Source organism: Solanum verrucosum, unplaced genomic scaffold (genome assembly GCF_900185275.1).
Source record: "Solanum verrucosum unplaced genomic scaffold, falcon-dt-bn FXZP01000261.1, whole genome shotgun sequence".
NCBI classification, from domain to species: Eukaryota; Viridiplantae; Streptophyta; class Magnoliopsida; order Solanales; family Solanaceae; genus Solanum; species Solanum verrucosum.
In genome coordinates this window covers 15,155,982-15,170,641 of record NW_026019969.1, presented here as the reverse complement: position 1 = coordinate 15,170,641, position 14,660 = coordinate 15,155,982, and the positions used below count along the sequence as shown (strand labels likewise).

The window sequence follows — 14,660 nt, the reverse complement described above, 5'->3', positions numbered from 1 at the left end:
TTCTCATGAGGTGAAAGATGCAAAATCTTGATTTATGACCAGAAATTAAGTGTTTTATAAGTCAAATATATCGACAGTAGTAGAACAGAAAGATGACTATTACAAGGTTTTTCCCTTGAGCTACCATTTGGAAGCATAGGGAAAGTCTGTGGAAGAGGCATTTCACAGTTCTCACCATTGAAATATATTCTCCTTGGAAATGCCCATCCATTACTGAGTGTAAATGAGGTCATGTCCTTGAGTAAAAGTATCTCTGTAGTCACAGATCCCACTTGCTTCTCTTCAGCTTGCAACAAAGCGTCGTTGTAGAAATCTAAGCCCCAAAAGAGTGCAACTTCATCTGCATTAACATCAATAATTATTTTTGATTTTACTGTCATATATACTTGGTAAAGTTCAATTACTGTAGCGTGACTTTAATGTAGACCAAATACCTGGGACACCAACGGTAGAGAGCATTGTATTGTTGAAGCTGAAGACAGTTGCCTGCTGGCTAAAACCAAGATGTTGGACTACCAAATTCCAATTCGAATAGTTTTTACCTAAGTTGTAATTGGAAACAGTGAGTTTCACCCTCCAATAATTCCTGTAGTTCTTCTTAATGTGCCAGTGAACCCGAAGTGGACACATATGATCAGTACACTGAAGTAGCTCGCGCTCATATGGTGATTATGAACTTTGTCTGTTCCATGTATATAAACCACAACAAAATCAGCACCCTATGCAAAAATGGGCAAAATTGAAGTATTTCATCCTATTAAAAGGCTGTTTTGCCTAGTTACCAACCCAATGCATGATTTTGCCTCATTGTCAGCTAATTTACATCCACAGCTACACAAATTGCATGGTGTCACCTCAGGATTGTAAAATGTTGAAAGAGAAACACAACAGGTTGGCGAGTTGTTGGCCAAGAAAGTTGAGTAGGTGCATGTTGATTTCCATGTCCCTGAACAAAAGGGATTTAATATCCAATCTACTATTTTATGGTGAACACTTAAAAAATGAGGCACTTAAGGAAGAACACATAAGGATATTAACTCAACATTAGTAGTATAAATTCAAAACAGAATACTTACTGATTACTTGTTCTTGTCTTTGTCCTTCTATAACCAAAGATGTTGTTGGATCTGTGTCAATAAATTCATCACAAGTATAACCAGGTCCTGGAGCCATTAGAGTGGGATTTAGAGGCTTGTGAGTTGTATAATTCCCCCTTATGTTTCCAACTTTCATCTCAAAGGATGCACTAGATTTGGAAGGATTGATAGCTGAGGCAGCAAGAAGTCCACCATGACAACAACCATCTAATCTTTTCTCTGGTGGAGCTTCTGGCGCGAGGTCGACTATAATAGGATTTTTCTTGCAACAATGTGGAATTTCAGACTTGAAGGCTGAACAATTTCCTTGTTGAGTGGCGAAAGACCCAGACATTGACCAAATAACCTCATTAGCTGCCCATGTCCACCCTAGTTGCCAGCCCAGTTTCTCGATGTGTCTATACTTGTAGTAGTTTTGAATGGTTATCCTTGCCTGAAGCACTATAGTCAAGTTAGAGAGCAAAAAACTACTAATATTAAACTGATGGATAAATATAAACTTTGGCCTCAATGAAATTACTAAGAAAATGAACTTTGGACTTAACATCAAAAACTTCACCCTCCCCTCCCAAATGCACATCCAGGCCTGGTAACTGGAGCGTGGGTAATGACTGATATCGTGTTAAGAAAATAGATGTTGGGTCCTACTCAATATGGAGGCAATTCTAAGAGTTGTTTTTTCTTACCTGGTAACCATCTTCTGTCCATCTAACAATGTCATACGTAACCGATATATTTCCAATAGGATCCAGAGGATCATAGCAATCTGAAATTAAAAGCACCCAACTTAACAGAAGAACAAGTGGCTAAGGTATTTACTATTTCCAAAACAGAAGCAAAAATGACGAAAATAGGAAAAGGGTGTTTGCCTGAAAGATTGAACATAGTAATTATCAATACCAACATCAAGGGAAAACATCCAGGTCCACTGATCAAGTCCATGATCCTTTCTGAAAGTACAATTTGGAACAGAGATATAGTTCTTCAGAAGTAGAATGAGACAAACTTTTATTCATTCCATCTTAGAACTAAATCCACAATGTTTGGTTGTAACAAAGCAAAAGACCATTGGAAATATCAACACAGAATCAAATAGGACAAAAAGAACTTTTTCTCAGATACTCTACTAACTACTAAGTCATGTTTTTTATATATTTAACCAATAAAAGAAATCTTCAGGAGGAGTTTTTGTCCTTTCCAACATCCTTTAGTTATGGAGGCAAACATGCAATATGCAAGAAAGGTAAATAAAGCATGAGTAATCATTCCAGAAGTTCCAGTATTAGCTACTTTCTGTTAGAGAAAATTAATAAACTAAACTTTTCTTTCGTTGAGATTTTGAGGAAAACAAGTTTTTTTATGACTTAAACATGAAAAGCTTACATCTTTGATAGATTGGAAAATTCAAAGTTCATTACTTATCCTCCAAATGTCAACTCTAATCACATAGTTGACTTACTTCTGCATCAAGATTTTATTATTCATGTATGAGTCACAAAATGACCTCACACTTGCAGACAAAACTAGAATCTTGATCTTGGAACCTAAAATTGTTTTGATCATGATTGTCAAAATTCCACATTCCTATTTTTTTTGGCTTTATGCATTTGGTATTGGAAACCACTGGCGGACTCGTCTGAATTCACACCACATGTAAAATCCAGACCTCTGGTTAAAGGTGGAGGACATAATCCATCCTGTCAAAATCAGAAGTGCAACATCATACAACATTCTGAACAGTCGCAATTTAGCTGAGTTTTTTAAGCTTCACCATCTCATGAATACACCTTGGCATGTGCTTGCACCTTTATATTTGATTGAAAATTATTTTAGTAGCATATCAGAAAGAATGACATTTTTCAATATCTAGTAACAATTTAACTTCAAACTTGTTATTTTACCCTTACTGAAATGATTTATAGTTAGAAGAATTTCTACGATTTATTTTAAACCACAAGTTTTAGAAGTCTTCATTTCTCTTGAACTCTGTGTCCAGTAAAAATCTTTCACATAAATCGGGACAAAGGAACTAGTAAATATGATGATAGTCTATGCTCATGATTTTATTTGAATATGGTTACACTCACTAAATTACACTTGCCATAGTTGATGATTAAGTTATTTAAACAGACACTGATTCAATTCAAGTAATATGACACTATTAATTGCTGAAATGTATGCTGCAGTATCTCTCAGCCTTTAATTTTAACAGAAATTTACATCATACATCCCCTGTTATTCCTTTTCTGTCTAGTTTCATAAGATCAGTTACATCTCAGAAATAGATGGAGGCTGCAAGAGCGTAGAGGAAGAAGCAAGAGGCTCGTGCACAACAGAGTTTGTGGACACCGAAACTGGATTCCCTTCTAATTGCAGCATCATGCTGCCCAGTATTTCAGTCAACAACTTCTTGAACTCTTCCTCTTTAACCATCTTCCCATCGTCGGCATCCAACATCTTACAGACTTCTTGTATGACCTTATCCATCTGCAAACACGAGGGATACAACTATATCATACACAAGACCAGCTTTTAATTAAGCAAAAATGTCATCTATTAGTTGATGAGTTTAACTTCTACACTGATAAGATTAGTAACTTGAAAATTAAGGTGGACTATTGGCTACAATATGTTTAAGACGCTGATATTGTTAGTGCATATAAGTTGAACCTTAGTTGACAAATACCTGGTCGACAGCACCAATGGGAGGTAAACCAGCTGATGGTGCAAGAACATCAAGTGCAACTCGTAGGTATTCCTTTGACATTTTCCCATGGCGATCTCTGGGTATAGTCTTTAAGGCAGAATCCAGCGTCTGCACCATAGATAAACAACTAAATAACAAGAGATGCAAGAATATGACGACCCTCAGACCACTAGGAAAAGTCTTCTGTGGCAACTTTTCCACTTCTTGTATGACTTTAGTCCCTACAAAGTTTCATTTCTTGTAGTATGATATGTTACTATATATTATTAAGTCCAGAAGAGAACACCACGGATATATGTACATACCTTATCCAATTCAAACTTGTTAGACAATAGTCTTTTAATTCCACTTCCATCAAATGTGTTCTCGCTGTGAGCAACAATGACAGGCTGCTCCTTGAGACGTTGAGCAGCACTCTCAGCAACTTTCTTAAATTCAGCCAAAAATGTCTCTTGTGTAACAGGTTGCTCATTAGATACTCCAATGCAGGACTCAACTACTGGCTCCACCACATTAGTCATTACCTACACAACAAGATAACAACAGAGTAATATGCTCTAGTAATTAGCAAATAACTCATCATAAATATAAATGTGTAATGAAGAAGTTACACGGGCTAGTAAGCAACAAATGTATGAATCAGTGAGCAATCACATATTAGCCTCTATATACACTGACAATTTAAAAGACTATACTTGTAACCGTTAATTTGTCATGTTTTGCAAGTAACCAATTTTTTGTAATTTGATAGTGTAAAAATTCTAGCTAGACATGAATGTTAAGCCGTTAAAGAGAATAAATGAACTACCCATGAGTCTGATGCAGGAGGCATCCCTTGATCCACTGTAAGCTTCTCAAAAGCCTTGATGATGTAATCTTTGAGGGATCCATCAGGCAATTCTAACTCAGAGTACAGAGAAAGCATCTCTGGTTCGAATGCAGGACTTTTAACGAACTCAAGAAGATCTTCACCATCCATACGAAGGAGTACAATAGGATCTCGCTTTAGACCAGCAGCCATGCCTAGTAAAATATCTGAAAGAACCTCTTTAAACTCAGTCTTGCTTACTTTCTCTTGCTTTCCATGTGTGAATTCTTGAAGAACCTAAGTCACAACAAGTTCACTAATAAAAAGGAGTAACAAAATATTTCTCGATTTAGAGAAGAATTTAACTTCTATACAATGTAAAGAACTTTTACAGGCAACCGTCCATAAAAAGTATGATTGCTGCCTCTAAGAACAATCTTTAAAAATTAGAATTAACCAAATTTTGTCTGTCCATCTCACCATTTTCAAAAAAAAAAAAAAAGTTCTCACCATTTTCAGCAGAGTCAAAAATTAAAGTTAAAAAAAAAACATTTCTAGGCAATCTCCATCACTTCTTCAATAGTGATTCCAAATGGATAAGGAAAAAAGGAGGGGGACAAAAAACAAAAAACAGTACAGACAGACCCCCAAAAGTTCATCAAAAGATGTAGATAATTATTTTGAAGATTTATTATTTTCAACTAGGATTTTATGTTATCTATAGATGGTGTAATTTTTTTTTGAACACTTCCACTTGACATAGGTTCGTCTCACAAATACCTTAACTTTGAAAATACACATCTAGACACCTTCAAGGGGCTGCATTCTAGAAGTGCATTCTCAAAGTTGGGTGGTATTTATAGGCCAACTTAAATCAAGTCAAAGTATCTAGATGTGCATTTTCAAAGTTTAAAGTGTTTATTTGATAGTTTTGGCCAAATTAAAATATCTTATCTATGTACTATGCCTTAAAAATACTTTAGTGCGTGCAAATGGAACCGCATCCATATCATGAGTTTGAAACTTGAGAGTCAAACAAATGAGATCACATATCAGTTGAGTTGCTGTCTCATCTCAAGCACTCTGTAATCATTAAACATCTGGCCTCTTATGGCCCCATACCGGTACCATTTTTACAATTTGCATTTACAATTTCAACCCATAATTAACCAGAATACATGTGTAGATTTGTTTAAGAATATGAACCAGCATCAATGAAGTGGATGAAAATTACGCGAGATCAGGTTCAAAAAAAAAAAATGTTACTCCTAGTTAATTTCTTCGTATTTGTTTAAGTTTTGGTGGACCGGATACATTTATTTAATACTACTCCATAAACATGGGGTGCAGACAAGTTTTTATGGCATTTATGAAGTGAGAAATGAGAGTACCTCAGAGTAGATATGATCAGATTCAGGGGAAGAACCTTGAGGAGGTAAACCAAGGGCAACACCAATATCAGCAACAGCAGGTTGTAACTCCTTAACTGAAAGTTTACCGTCTTTGTCTATGTCAAGTTCTTGAAACTTATGATCTACAAAGTTACTAAACACAGCCTCATTTCCAACTAACTTCATTATATCTGAACCGTCCATCACCTGACTCTCACTACTTTTCGTCTTCATAACTTCATTTTTCTCCATTTTTAATTTAATTCCTTGTCAACACAACTCACTTTCTCCTCGTGATCAACTTTCTTTTCTCTTCTCTTCCAAAAAAGGTGTGTCTCAAATCAATGTATATTAGTATGACTTATGTGTTCTACTTCTTTTGAAAGAGAGTTCTAGAGAAAACGATGTCAGAAAAGGACACCTTATGTTCAGTGTAGGTTAAAAATAAGCACTTTGCTCACTTTTATCCGAGTTTGAGATCATTTGATATTTTGCTTATGGATGTGTATTTAAGAATAGTCAAATCCACTAAAAAGTATTTCTAAGATTGTCAATCGTTTATGAAACTAATAATTTATATCAAGTTCAGATATATATATATTTTCTTTAAATAATTTTCACAAAAAAACATTAATAATTTATACCAAGTTCAGATATATATATTTTCTTTATATAATTTTCAGGAAAAAATGTTATATTGTGTGGTTGGGACAGATGGGGCGGTTAGGGTGGGCAATTGTACGAAGTCTTTGTGACCTCATGGGATTTGAAACTTTTTTTTTTTTGCTTACTGTTTGTCTCGAGTTGGGTCCTTTAATATGTGACGCGTGTCCAATTTTTACGGGGCACGTATACCATAGTGTACACGTAATTTGGTTTTTCATGGGCCAGGCTTAGAGTTTAGTGGGCCGGGTGAGATGCTGTTTTGGATTCGATGGGCTTCGTTTTTGTGGCTTCAACGCTTTCGAGTTGGACACGCTAAGAATAATGGATCGATGCTTCGCGTATTTGTACCGGAAAATTTTAACACGTGCTTTGTGAACATACAACTTAATTGTGATTTTGTCTTCCATTTTCACAGCAAAAAATTATTAATATTACTTAAATGTTTCTGTTCGAACATGAAATCTTTAATTAAGAAACAAGGAGGTCAATCAACTCGTCACATTCCTTGATGATAACTTGCAGTTGCTCAATAACACATGAAATCAGTGTTCCCCAATAGGATAGTTCAATGGTTAAAAATGCTAACTCTTGACCAATTTGCTTGAGGGTAAATATATCGTAATAAAAGAAAGAAGTACATCCAAGGAATACAGCTTCAATTCACTCTTAACTCACAGGAATATATGATACAAACCATTTCTAGTTAGCACAGACAAAATTGTTTTCTTAAGTAAATTATCACAACTTCAGCTTTGACCCAATGAATTCTATTAGCAAAATCGCATCATTCTTATGGAGCACAGTCGCCTCTGCTACAGGGGAGGGGAGATCAATCCTGAAAGAAAATTAGCCAAGTGAACAATTGTCGCAGCTACCATCATTTCAATCAAGGGATCGAGTGCTTCAAATATGTTGGTTAGTAAAACACATCAGCCATTAGTCTGCGATAAAAAACCAAATGTATCATGAGCTCTAATCCTTTTTCAAATAACCTATTCTACTCCACCGAAAAGAGAGTAATTTACCTCTACATCACAACACACAAACATCAGAAGAGATGCAAAGTTTCGAGTCAGCCCCACCACTAACTACACTTTCACCTTTCCACCAATCCGCACACAGTACCTGTATTGACAACCTCATGTTTAGGAAATGCTATGTAGTAGAACAAATACTCTTAAACCAAATCTTAGAAGGCAAAATTAGTACCTTGTCATTGTGAGTGTCAATGACAGCAAGAGGCCACTGCAACACAAATTGTTTTACCCAGGAACAGAAAATGTAAGTGCTTATAAAAAGTCATACTAGTAATAATAGAGACGTAAAAAGTGTAGTACTAACCGCAGTTCTCAAGTCCCATAACATTACTTTTCCATCATACGATGCAGAAAGCAAGTGAAACCGTGACTTTTCATGCCACTTGCAGGTGGATATCCAAGAACTGTGCGATGAGAACTGATAGACAGGAGCCGAAGTACCTGTTAAGTGGTAAATGAAAGAGTATATATCAATATGTGATGTAAGGTCATCAGTTACTTGGACAATAAACACAGAGAAAAGATATTTAAGCACATAGAGACAAGGAATTTAAGTTCAAGTGGATGTTTAAAAGTGCTTCTGCAAGTTGTACAGAAAAAGAAAGAAACCTGGTTTGCGAGGATCCCATATCCTAAGAATGGGGTCAGAACCACCAGCAGCAATGAGGGCAGAACCTTCACCTCCAACATCAAGGCAATTAATGACTTTGTCGCAATACTGTTGAAGAGGAAGGTGATCATTATCCATATACTTTTAGGAAAATATAGTTTCAAGCTCTCAACAGAATAGACTTAAAAAAGAACTATACATTTTGGTATTACCAAAGTTCAAACCCAGCTACTTGTCATGATGGGGAGGTATCTTTTTTTTCAAGATGGTGTAATTTTTAAAAATATGATTGTTAACTGCTGAAGAGAAATGTTATCTCTGACAAAAAATGAAAGCAATATCACTAGGATTGGCATATTTGAGTGCTACACCTTCCACAATTTTTTCATAATTTCATATTCAGCAAGTTGATATTTACTTCTCCCCCTCCAATCCATATGTATGTAAGTTTAGGAAAACATGCACATGACAGTAAAGATGTGACTGGAAGAACAGAAGAAAAGAGATGGCATGTCACCAGGCTCAATGAATCCTTGCCCAACTCAACATCCCATCTTCTAATAGAGTGATCCCATGATGCTGAATATATTGCTTCATCTTGTGGCCACACCACGGTAGACACACATTGTGAATGTCCTACAAGTGTAGATTTAGCCTCCTCCTGTGAGCATAAGATGTGATAGAAAATTATTTACAAGATTAGGATAACAATCATTAAAAAATCTTTTAAAAAGAAAAGAAAAAACAATAAAAAAGGAAGAGAGAGAGAGAACAAAGATCAAGCAACTCAGAGTGAGCCAAAGACCGACATATTTCAAACACCAATTTCAACATTAGTTTGGTCCTTCAGTTGCATTGATGAACATTGTCATTTAAGGAAATCAGAAGGTTGTTTGTCTTTCATCAAAAGGGACAAACGATTTTGCTAATCAATATCAATTGTCAATGAGATACAACATAGAAAGTCAGAGACAGGTTGGACTGGCACAAAATTGTTGCTGAAACAACTTTGAAGAGAAGAATATAATGGCAACAAGGTGGTAGATAAGGAACAAGGGAGGAATCTACGGGACAGATAGGGATGACAGGTAGGGGGAAGGAAGAAGAATAATTACTCCTTCGAGCTCCAGTTTCAAAATCTTTACAGCCACACAAATGTTATGGCATATTTTAGACCACAAGTACCAAAAATCTTCATTTTATTCTTAAACTCCGTGCTGGTTCAAACTATGTGGCATAATTTTAAATGGAGGGAGTAGCAACACAAAGTTGGAGGAACTGCAGGAAGAAGGGTGGGACAATTGGATGGGCATGGCATATGAGAGGTAGGATGAAGAAGGATTCAAAGTAGGGTTCAGGGAAGAAGAAGTTTTGCCAAAAAGTAAAAGTAGATTGTTTATTACGTGTATGCCTTGCACTGGAAAGTTTTCGAAATCAAATAGTAACAACAGCCATAAACTGTTCTTTCCTTCTTTTTCACTGGTTTTGGGAACAGACACATTACCCTTTTTTTGGGATAAGGTAGAAGTTAGAACAGACACATTATCCGATTAAACAGGTCATGGATTTCTAACACTATGTGGCATGAAATAGATGTATTTTTCTATCTTTAACCTAGACAAGTTAGAAGAAATGTGGTCATACTTCTACTTGAGGATCCTCCTCTTCGGCACCCTTCTTCCTTTTCTTCACTGAAACTACATCACCTGTATCTGAGCCACTTGCTTGCCACAGAGCTATTTGGCAATCCCAGGACCCTGAACACACCTGTCCAACACAACAAAAACAGGGAGTCAGTAAACATCATATAATCAAATACGTAATTAAAAAGCTTCAAATGATCAATTAAGTGAAGAGATGCACGACCATATCTCCAGCAGGATTTGCTGCAACACTTTGAACAGAAGCATTATGTCCATGTAAAATTTTATAGGCTCTAATCCTATTTATCTGATCTGAAGGCTCATCTGCATCAAACTTTTAAGCCAAACAAATACTAATTAGAGGAAGATCACGAATTAGGCAGAGTTATAAGTACTGCAGGCACATCATGTTACCTTCCAGAGCCGCAGTGTCCTATCCTTGGAAGCCGTAGCGACTATTTGATCAGCACCATCTTGAGCCACTTAAGAAAATAAAAGGTATAACTATGAAAAACACAGAGACAGAATTGAGGAAGAAATGAAACACAAAGAAGTAAACATCCAGGAGAAATTCAAATTATATGTCCCCATGATTCTCACGCTGGTAAAAGTTTTTGGTATCCAGTGTATTTACAGCATTGCATGGCTAGTTAATCGAATGGATATCAACAAGAAATATTATTCGAAAAAACAAATATCAAAAGCAGGTGATGTGAGAGTATGAACAGATAAATGATAATGGCAGCAGACGGTAAAGCATAATGCTAGAAAACAAGCAACTGGGGAGAAACTATCTCCCTCTGTAACCTATGAACTTTTGGTGTCACAGATAAATGATAATGGCAGCAGACGGTAAAGCATAATGCTAGAAAACGAGCAACCGAGGAGAAACTATCTCCCTCTGATACCTCTTGGGTTGACAACACAAACAGAAGTAACTGCCCCAGTATGGCCCTCCAATAGATGTGTACAAGATCCGGCAGCCTTCCATATTCTGCTTAGCACTATCAAATGTTAGGTTGATGTAATAACAGAAAAAATAAATAAAGCCGAGTTCTGAACCAAAAAATGCAACTAGCAAAAGAATATACAATCAGCGGATTACCTTCCTAAGCCATCATAACATCCAGTCAAAACAAACCTGACAGATCACAAATATGCACATATTGTCAGTTAAGGCAATAGTTCATTGTATGGAAAGAAGACCATTATTACATTCTTAACTATCACCATCCCATATTTTAGGGGGGAAAAGCACATTAACTCAAAAACACTTGGAACAAAAGCAGCACAATGTAATAATATCAACAACATTGTCCTCGGTAATCTAGTGTGTAACAGATATCTATGAGTGAAATGAATGCACAACGTATAAGGTACAGAGATGCAATAGCCAAAGACATGAAACCGTCCATTAAGTTATATTATGAGGGCTCTCTATTTTTTTTCGGGATCATCCAATATTCTCTTTTATACAGAAGTTCCTTTAGAAGCGAAGCATACACACACCAAGTCCTAAATATATCAAACAAAGAAAGATACACAAGGCAGAAAAGATTACAAGGATCACACTGAAGGTTCTTGAAAAACAAATTTCACACTCATGCTTACTTAGAATTAGAACCATCAACTGCACTGACCCAGTCGTCATGCAAAGATGGTTCTTCTTGTTTTCTTGGAGCCACAGCTCTAATGTACTCAATCTCTAATATTTTCTCCTGTATAAGATAAAGAAAACAGTTCTCCATGAGTACCTTTGATTTTTGAGTTGGTCTGAAGAGACATAACTGTTCATTCTAGCAGTCAAGTAGTGATATCAGGAAAGAGACTTACAGCTGAAATGCCCTTGGCAAGGAGAAACTCTTCAAGTGACATGCGAACCAGTTCTCCATCAATGAGAAAATCGAAAGGCTCGGGATTCCAATCATCCTTTCCTAATAACAATCAAATGAAAAACAGGTAAGCATATTAGTAAAAACACAAATAGCAGAATTGGTGAGAACAGGTCCTTTTATTTAGTTAAATATAAAACCTGACTCTTTTATCTATGACTCAAATTAAGACACAAACATTTTGATAGTCATTTCTAAGGATGAAGTAACTCAATTATGGCACCATTAACCCATAATAACAAAGCTCTCGGACCACAACTAGCAATCTATTCAACTTGTCAATGTTAGTCAAATGAGGTAAGCTAGTCAATTAAGACAAATTGACAATTAGCATGAGTTCATCATTACCCACAAAAATCTACTTCAGTATAAACGACCATATCATCTACAATTATAATTATTTATCCACGACAAAAAGTGAACCATTTTCACAACAATTCAAACTTATAACACAACCAATCAATCAACTACGCCTAAGTCAAAAACTAGTTCAGCTAGCTATATGATCTACATTCCACTTGACAAAAATAAGAAAACTAATAATAGGCAGAATCTGTTAGAACTAGAAGTTACCAGCTTTAAGGAGGTTGTTGACAATGGAAGAGAGGCCCAATCGGGTGAGGTTGGAGGGAATAGCAATGGAAGTAGGCGGGGCCTTAAATGGGGGTTTCAACTTCGTTACGAACCGGACCTGTACACGCCTTGCAGCCTCTTCGACTTGCCCATTAATATCCATTTCCGCCATAAAAAAAATACTACTATACTGTTTTAGAGAGTATGAGGAAGACGTTCACAGCCAAATTCGCAGGGTTTAAGGCGTTGTTTGTTTGAGGAAGTTGGCGGGTGGAACACTTTGACAACAGAGTTGGGCCTTTTTGGGTTTGGACTTCATGTAACGCGTTATCCACTCCAATTATGGACAACAGCCCAATTTCTTTAGGCCCACTAATTTACAAAAGAGAATATATATCATGTTCATGATTAATCTACATATAATATATTTATATATATACACAATTGGATTATATAAATAGTGTATACTTTTGCCTTGTTGATAAATCAGAAGTGTACATATTTATGTAAGTTCTTATTATGTTTGGGTTAATTTGTTCCTATGAGTAATTTTAATAATAATAAGCTAAAATAAAAAATCATAGTTGTGAATGAAAAAGTATATATAAAAATTATGATGTACAAAGGTTGTGCTAGTTAATTTCATAATATATATTAAAATAAACATTGTATTGGAAAAAGCAAATAGCAACAAAGGTTGATAATTTGGACGGTAAGACGTGTATTTGACCGATTGAGTAATCCTTTGAATGTAAATATGCATAATTAAATGACTTTTTAAAGTGACTTTAAAAAATCCAATCGTCATTTAAGTAATAGACTCATAATACTTATAATTAAGTTTTAGGCACAATAATATTACCTTAATTCTTGAAATATTTATAATTTATTTTACTTTATGTGGTAGCAACTAGCAACTAAGATAATAATAAGGACTCTCTAAATAATTATAGTATTATGTGAAATGATATTGAGATTATTTTATTGATACTATTTTTAGACATGAGTGTTATTTTACTTTCAATAATTTTTACATACATGTTACAAGATATAAGTTATGCTGCAAATCTTGTTATTTAAACTTATCATAAGTAGCACAATCGTTAAAGATTGTGATAGAGCAATACATATTTTCTTATTTTTAATTACTTCTTTCACATGAAATAATTTTACTCTTTAAAATGAAATCTCTCACTGTGAATTTGAATTAGTCGTGCCATAGAACATCAAATGGGGAACAAAACAAAGTTTTATACTATTTCATCCGGTCCGTTTTGGTTGTTGTGAACTTGAGCTTACTAAAATAATTGTCATTATAGTAAATTTCTATTTTAATCTTTATTCAATAAATATGAAGAGATTAAAAAGTAATATCAAATAAAATTTTAAAATAAATTAATTTATTTTTTTAATTAGTAATTTTTTTAAAGAAAGAAGAAAAGAGTCAATTCCCTAAATGGTCACCCAAGTTTAGGGAATTGCTATGAAATATCATTTATGTTTCATTTAGGACCAAAATATCACTCAACAATCACAATTTTCCTCCAAATATACTTGACACTTCAAAAGCCTCACTCTCTCCTAGTTGGCATGGCATGGCATTAAAGTATTTTTTTTTAATAATAGACTAATTTAATCCATTAAACTGATTTAACTAAAATAATGATCATATTATTTTTAAATATATATACTAGTTTATTAAGAATAAATCTTCATACTTATTGAATCTTTTAATATAATTAAACTTTTTATTTTTTTATGTCATGAAAAATAAGTCTTTAAAACGTATTATAATATCATCAATTTTGAATACTTATAAAACACATACATTCAAAAATAAAACCTATATACAAAACACTCATGAATACTAACTTACATCAATTAATCATAAATTTTATAATGAATCAATAACATTAAATGTGAATTAACTATTACAATAAAAATCAATTATGTATTTTGAAATTCATACTTACAATAATTTTTTTCTTGAAAAAAATTAGAAAGTGAATAATATTATTACTATTTTTATCCAAAAAAAAATAATTAAATATCTCAAAATTATCCTTCTATTCTAGTTGATATATCATATCATTAAATCATCATTTAAAAAATAACATACCTATTTAATTCATCAAATTTATGTCTCTAAAAAACAAGTATATAAATTACATGAGAATTTATAAAGATTATGAAAGAATTTTAAAAAATTAATTCCTTATATTTTTTTACTAAACAA

At 34.4% G+C, this 14,660-nt stretch overlaps 2 protein-coding genes and 1 pseudogene across 4 annotated transcripts; all 3 read right to left on the bottom strand.

Moving 5' to 3' along the window:
* Window positions 1-32: 32 nt before the first annotated feature.
* Window positions 33-2,039, bottom strand: LOC125815112 (COBRA-like protein 1; annotated as a pseudogene).
* Window positions 2,040-3,339: 1,300 nt separating this feature from the next.
* Window positions 3,340-6,340, bottom strand: LOC125816094 (uncharacterized). The gene is made up of 5 exons (XM_049495688.1): window positions 6,004-6,340; window positions 4,613-4,909; window positions 4,110-4,328; window positions 3,784-3,912; window positions 3,340-3,584 (listed from the first exon to the last, which is right to left on the bottom strand). Exons 1-5 carry the CDS (start codon window positions 6,253-6,255, stop codon window positions 3,366-3,368), a joined length of 1,116 nt encoding a protein of 371 aa, XP_049351645.1. The 5' UTR covers window positions 6,256-6,340; the 3' UTR covers window positions 3,340-3,365.
* Window positions 6,341-7,421: 1,081 nt separating this feature from the next.
* LOC125815618 (ribosome biogenesis protein WDR12 homolog) lies at window positions 7,422-12,737 on the bottom strand. 3 transcript variants are annotated; one of them, XM_049495134.1, is made up of 14 exons: window positions 12,425-12,729; window positions 11,793-11,893; window positions 11,571-11,677; window positions 11,065-11,100; window positions 10,868-10,953; window positions 10,374-10,441; window positions 10,183-10,293; window positions 9,961-10,083; window positions 8,834-8,977; window positions 8,316-8,424; window positions 8,011-8,147; window positions 7,879-7,914; window positions 7,695-7,794; window positions 7,422-7,504 (listed from the first exon to the last, which is right to left on the bottom strand). In XM_049495134.1, the coding sequence occupies exons 1-13, from the start codon at window positions 12,594-12,596 to the stop codon at window positions 7,702-7,704; spliced, it is 1,323 nt and encodes a 440-aa protein (XP_049351091.1). In that variant the 5' UTR covers window positions 12,597-12,729; the 3' UTR covers window positions 7,422-7,504; window positions 7,695-7,701. The 3 variants fall into 3 exon arrangements, 1 of the variants encoding a protein (XP_049351091.1); XR_007442185.1 differs by lacking the exons at window positions 7,422-7,504; window positions 7,695-7,794; window positions 7,879-7,914 and having other exon boundaries at window positions 8,042-8,147; window positions 8,529-8,977; window positions 12,425-12,737; XR_007442184.1 differs by lacking the exons at window positions 7,422-7,504; window positions 7,695-7,794; window positions 7,879-7,914; window positions 8,011-8,147 and having other exon boundaries at window positions 8,315-8,424; window positions 8,516-8,977; window positions 12,425-12,737.
* Window positions 12,738-14,660: the final 1,923 nt, after the last annotated feature.

What these genes read in the sequence shown, in the direction of transcription:
- LOC125816094 (XM_049495688.1), bottom strand. Translation starts at nt 6,255, where the DNA reads ATGGAGAAAAATGAAGTTATGAAGACGAAAAGTAGTGAGAGTCAGGTG. An exon ending in ACAAGTTTGAATTGGATAAG is followed by an intron (nt 3,913 to 4,109) that starts GTATGTACATAT and finishes TCTATGGTGCAG; the next exon opens with ACGCTGGATTCTGCCTTAAA. An exon ending in CCATTGGTGCTGTCGACCAG is followed by an intron (nt 3,585 to 3,783) that starts GTATTTGTCAAC and finishes TCGTGTTTGCAG; the next exon opens with ATGGATAAGGTCATACAAGA.
- LOC125815618 (XM_049495134.1), bottom strand. Translation starts at nt 12,596, where the DNA reads ATGGCGGAAATGGATATTAATGGGCAAGTCGAAGAGGCTGCAAGGCGT. An exon ending in CAACAACCTCCTTAAAGCTG is followed by an intron (nt 11,894 to 12,424) that starts GTAACTTCTAGT and finishes GATTGTTATTAG; the next exon opens with GAAAGGATGATTGGAATCCC. An exon ending in ATGGGATCCTCGCAAACCAG is followed by an intron (nt 8,148 to 8,315) that starts GTTTCTTTCTTT and finishes ACCACTTAACAG; the next exon opens with GTACTTCGGCTCCTGTCTAT.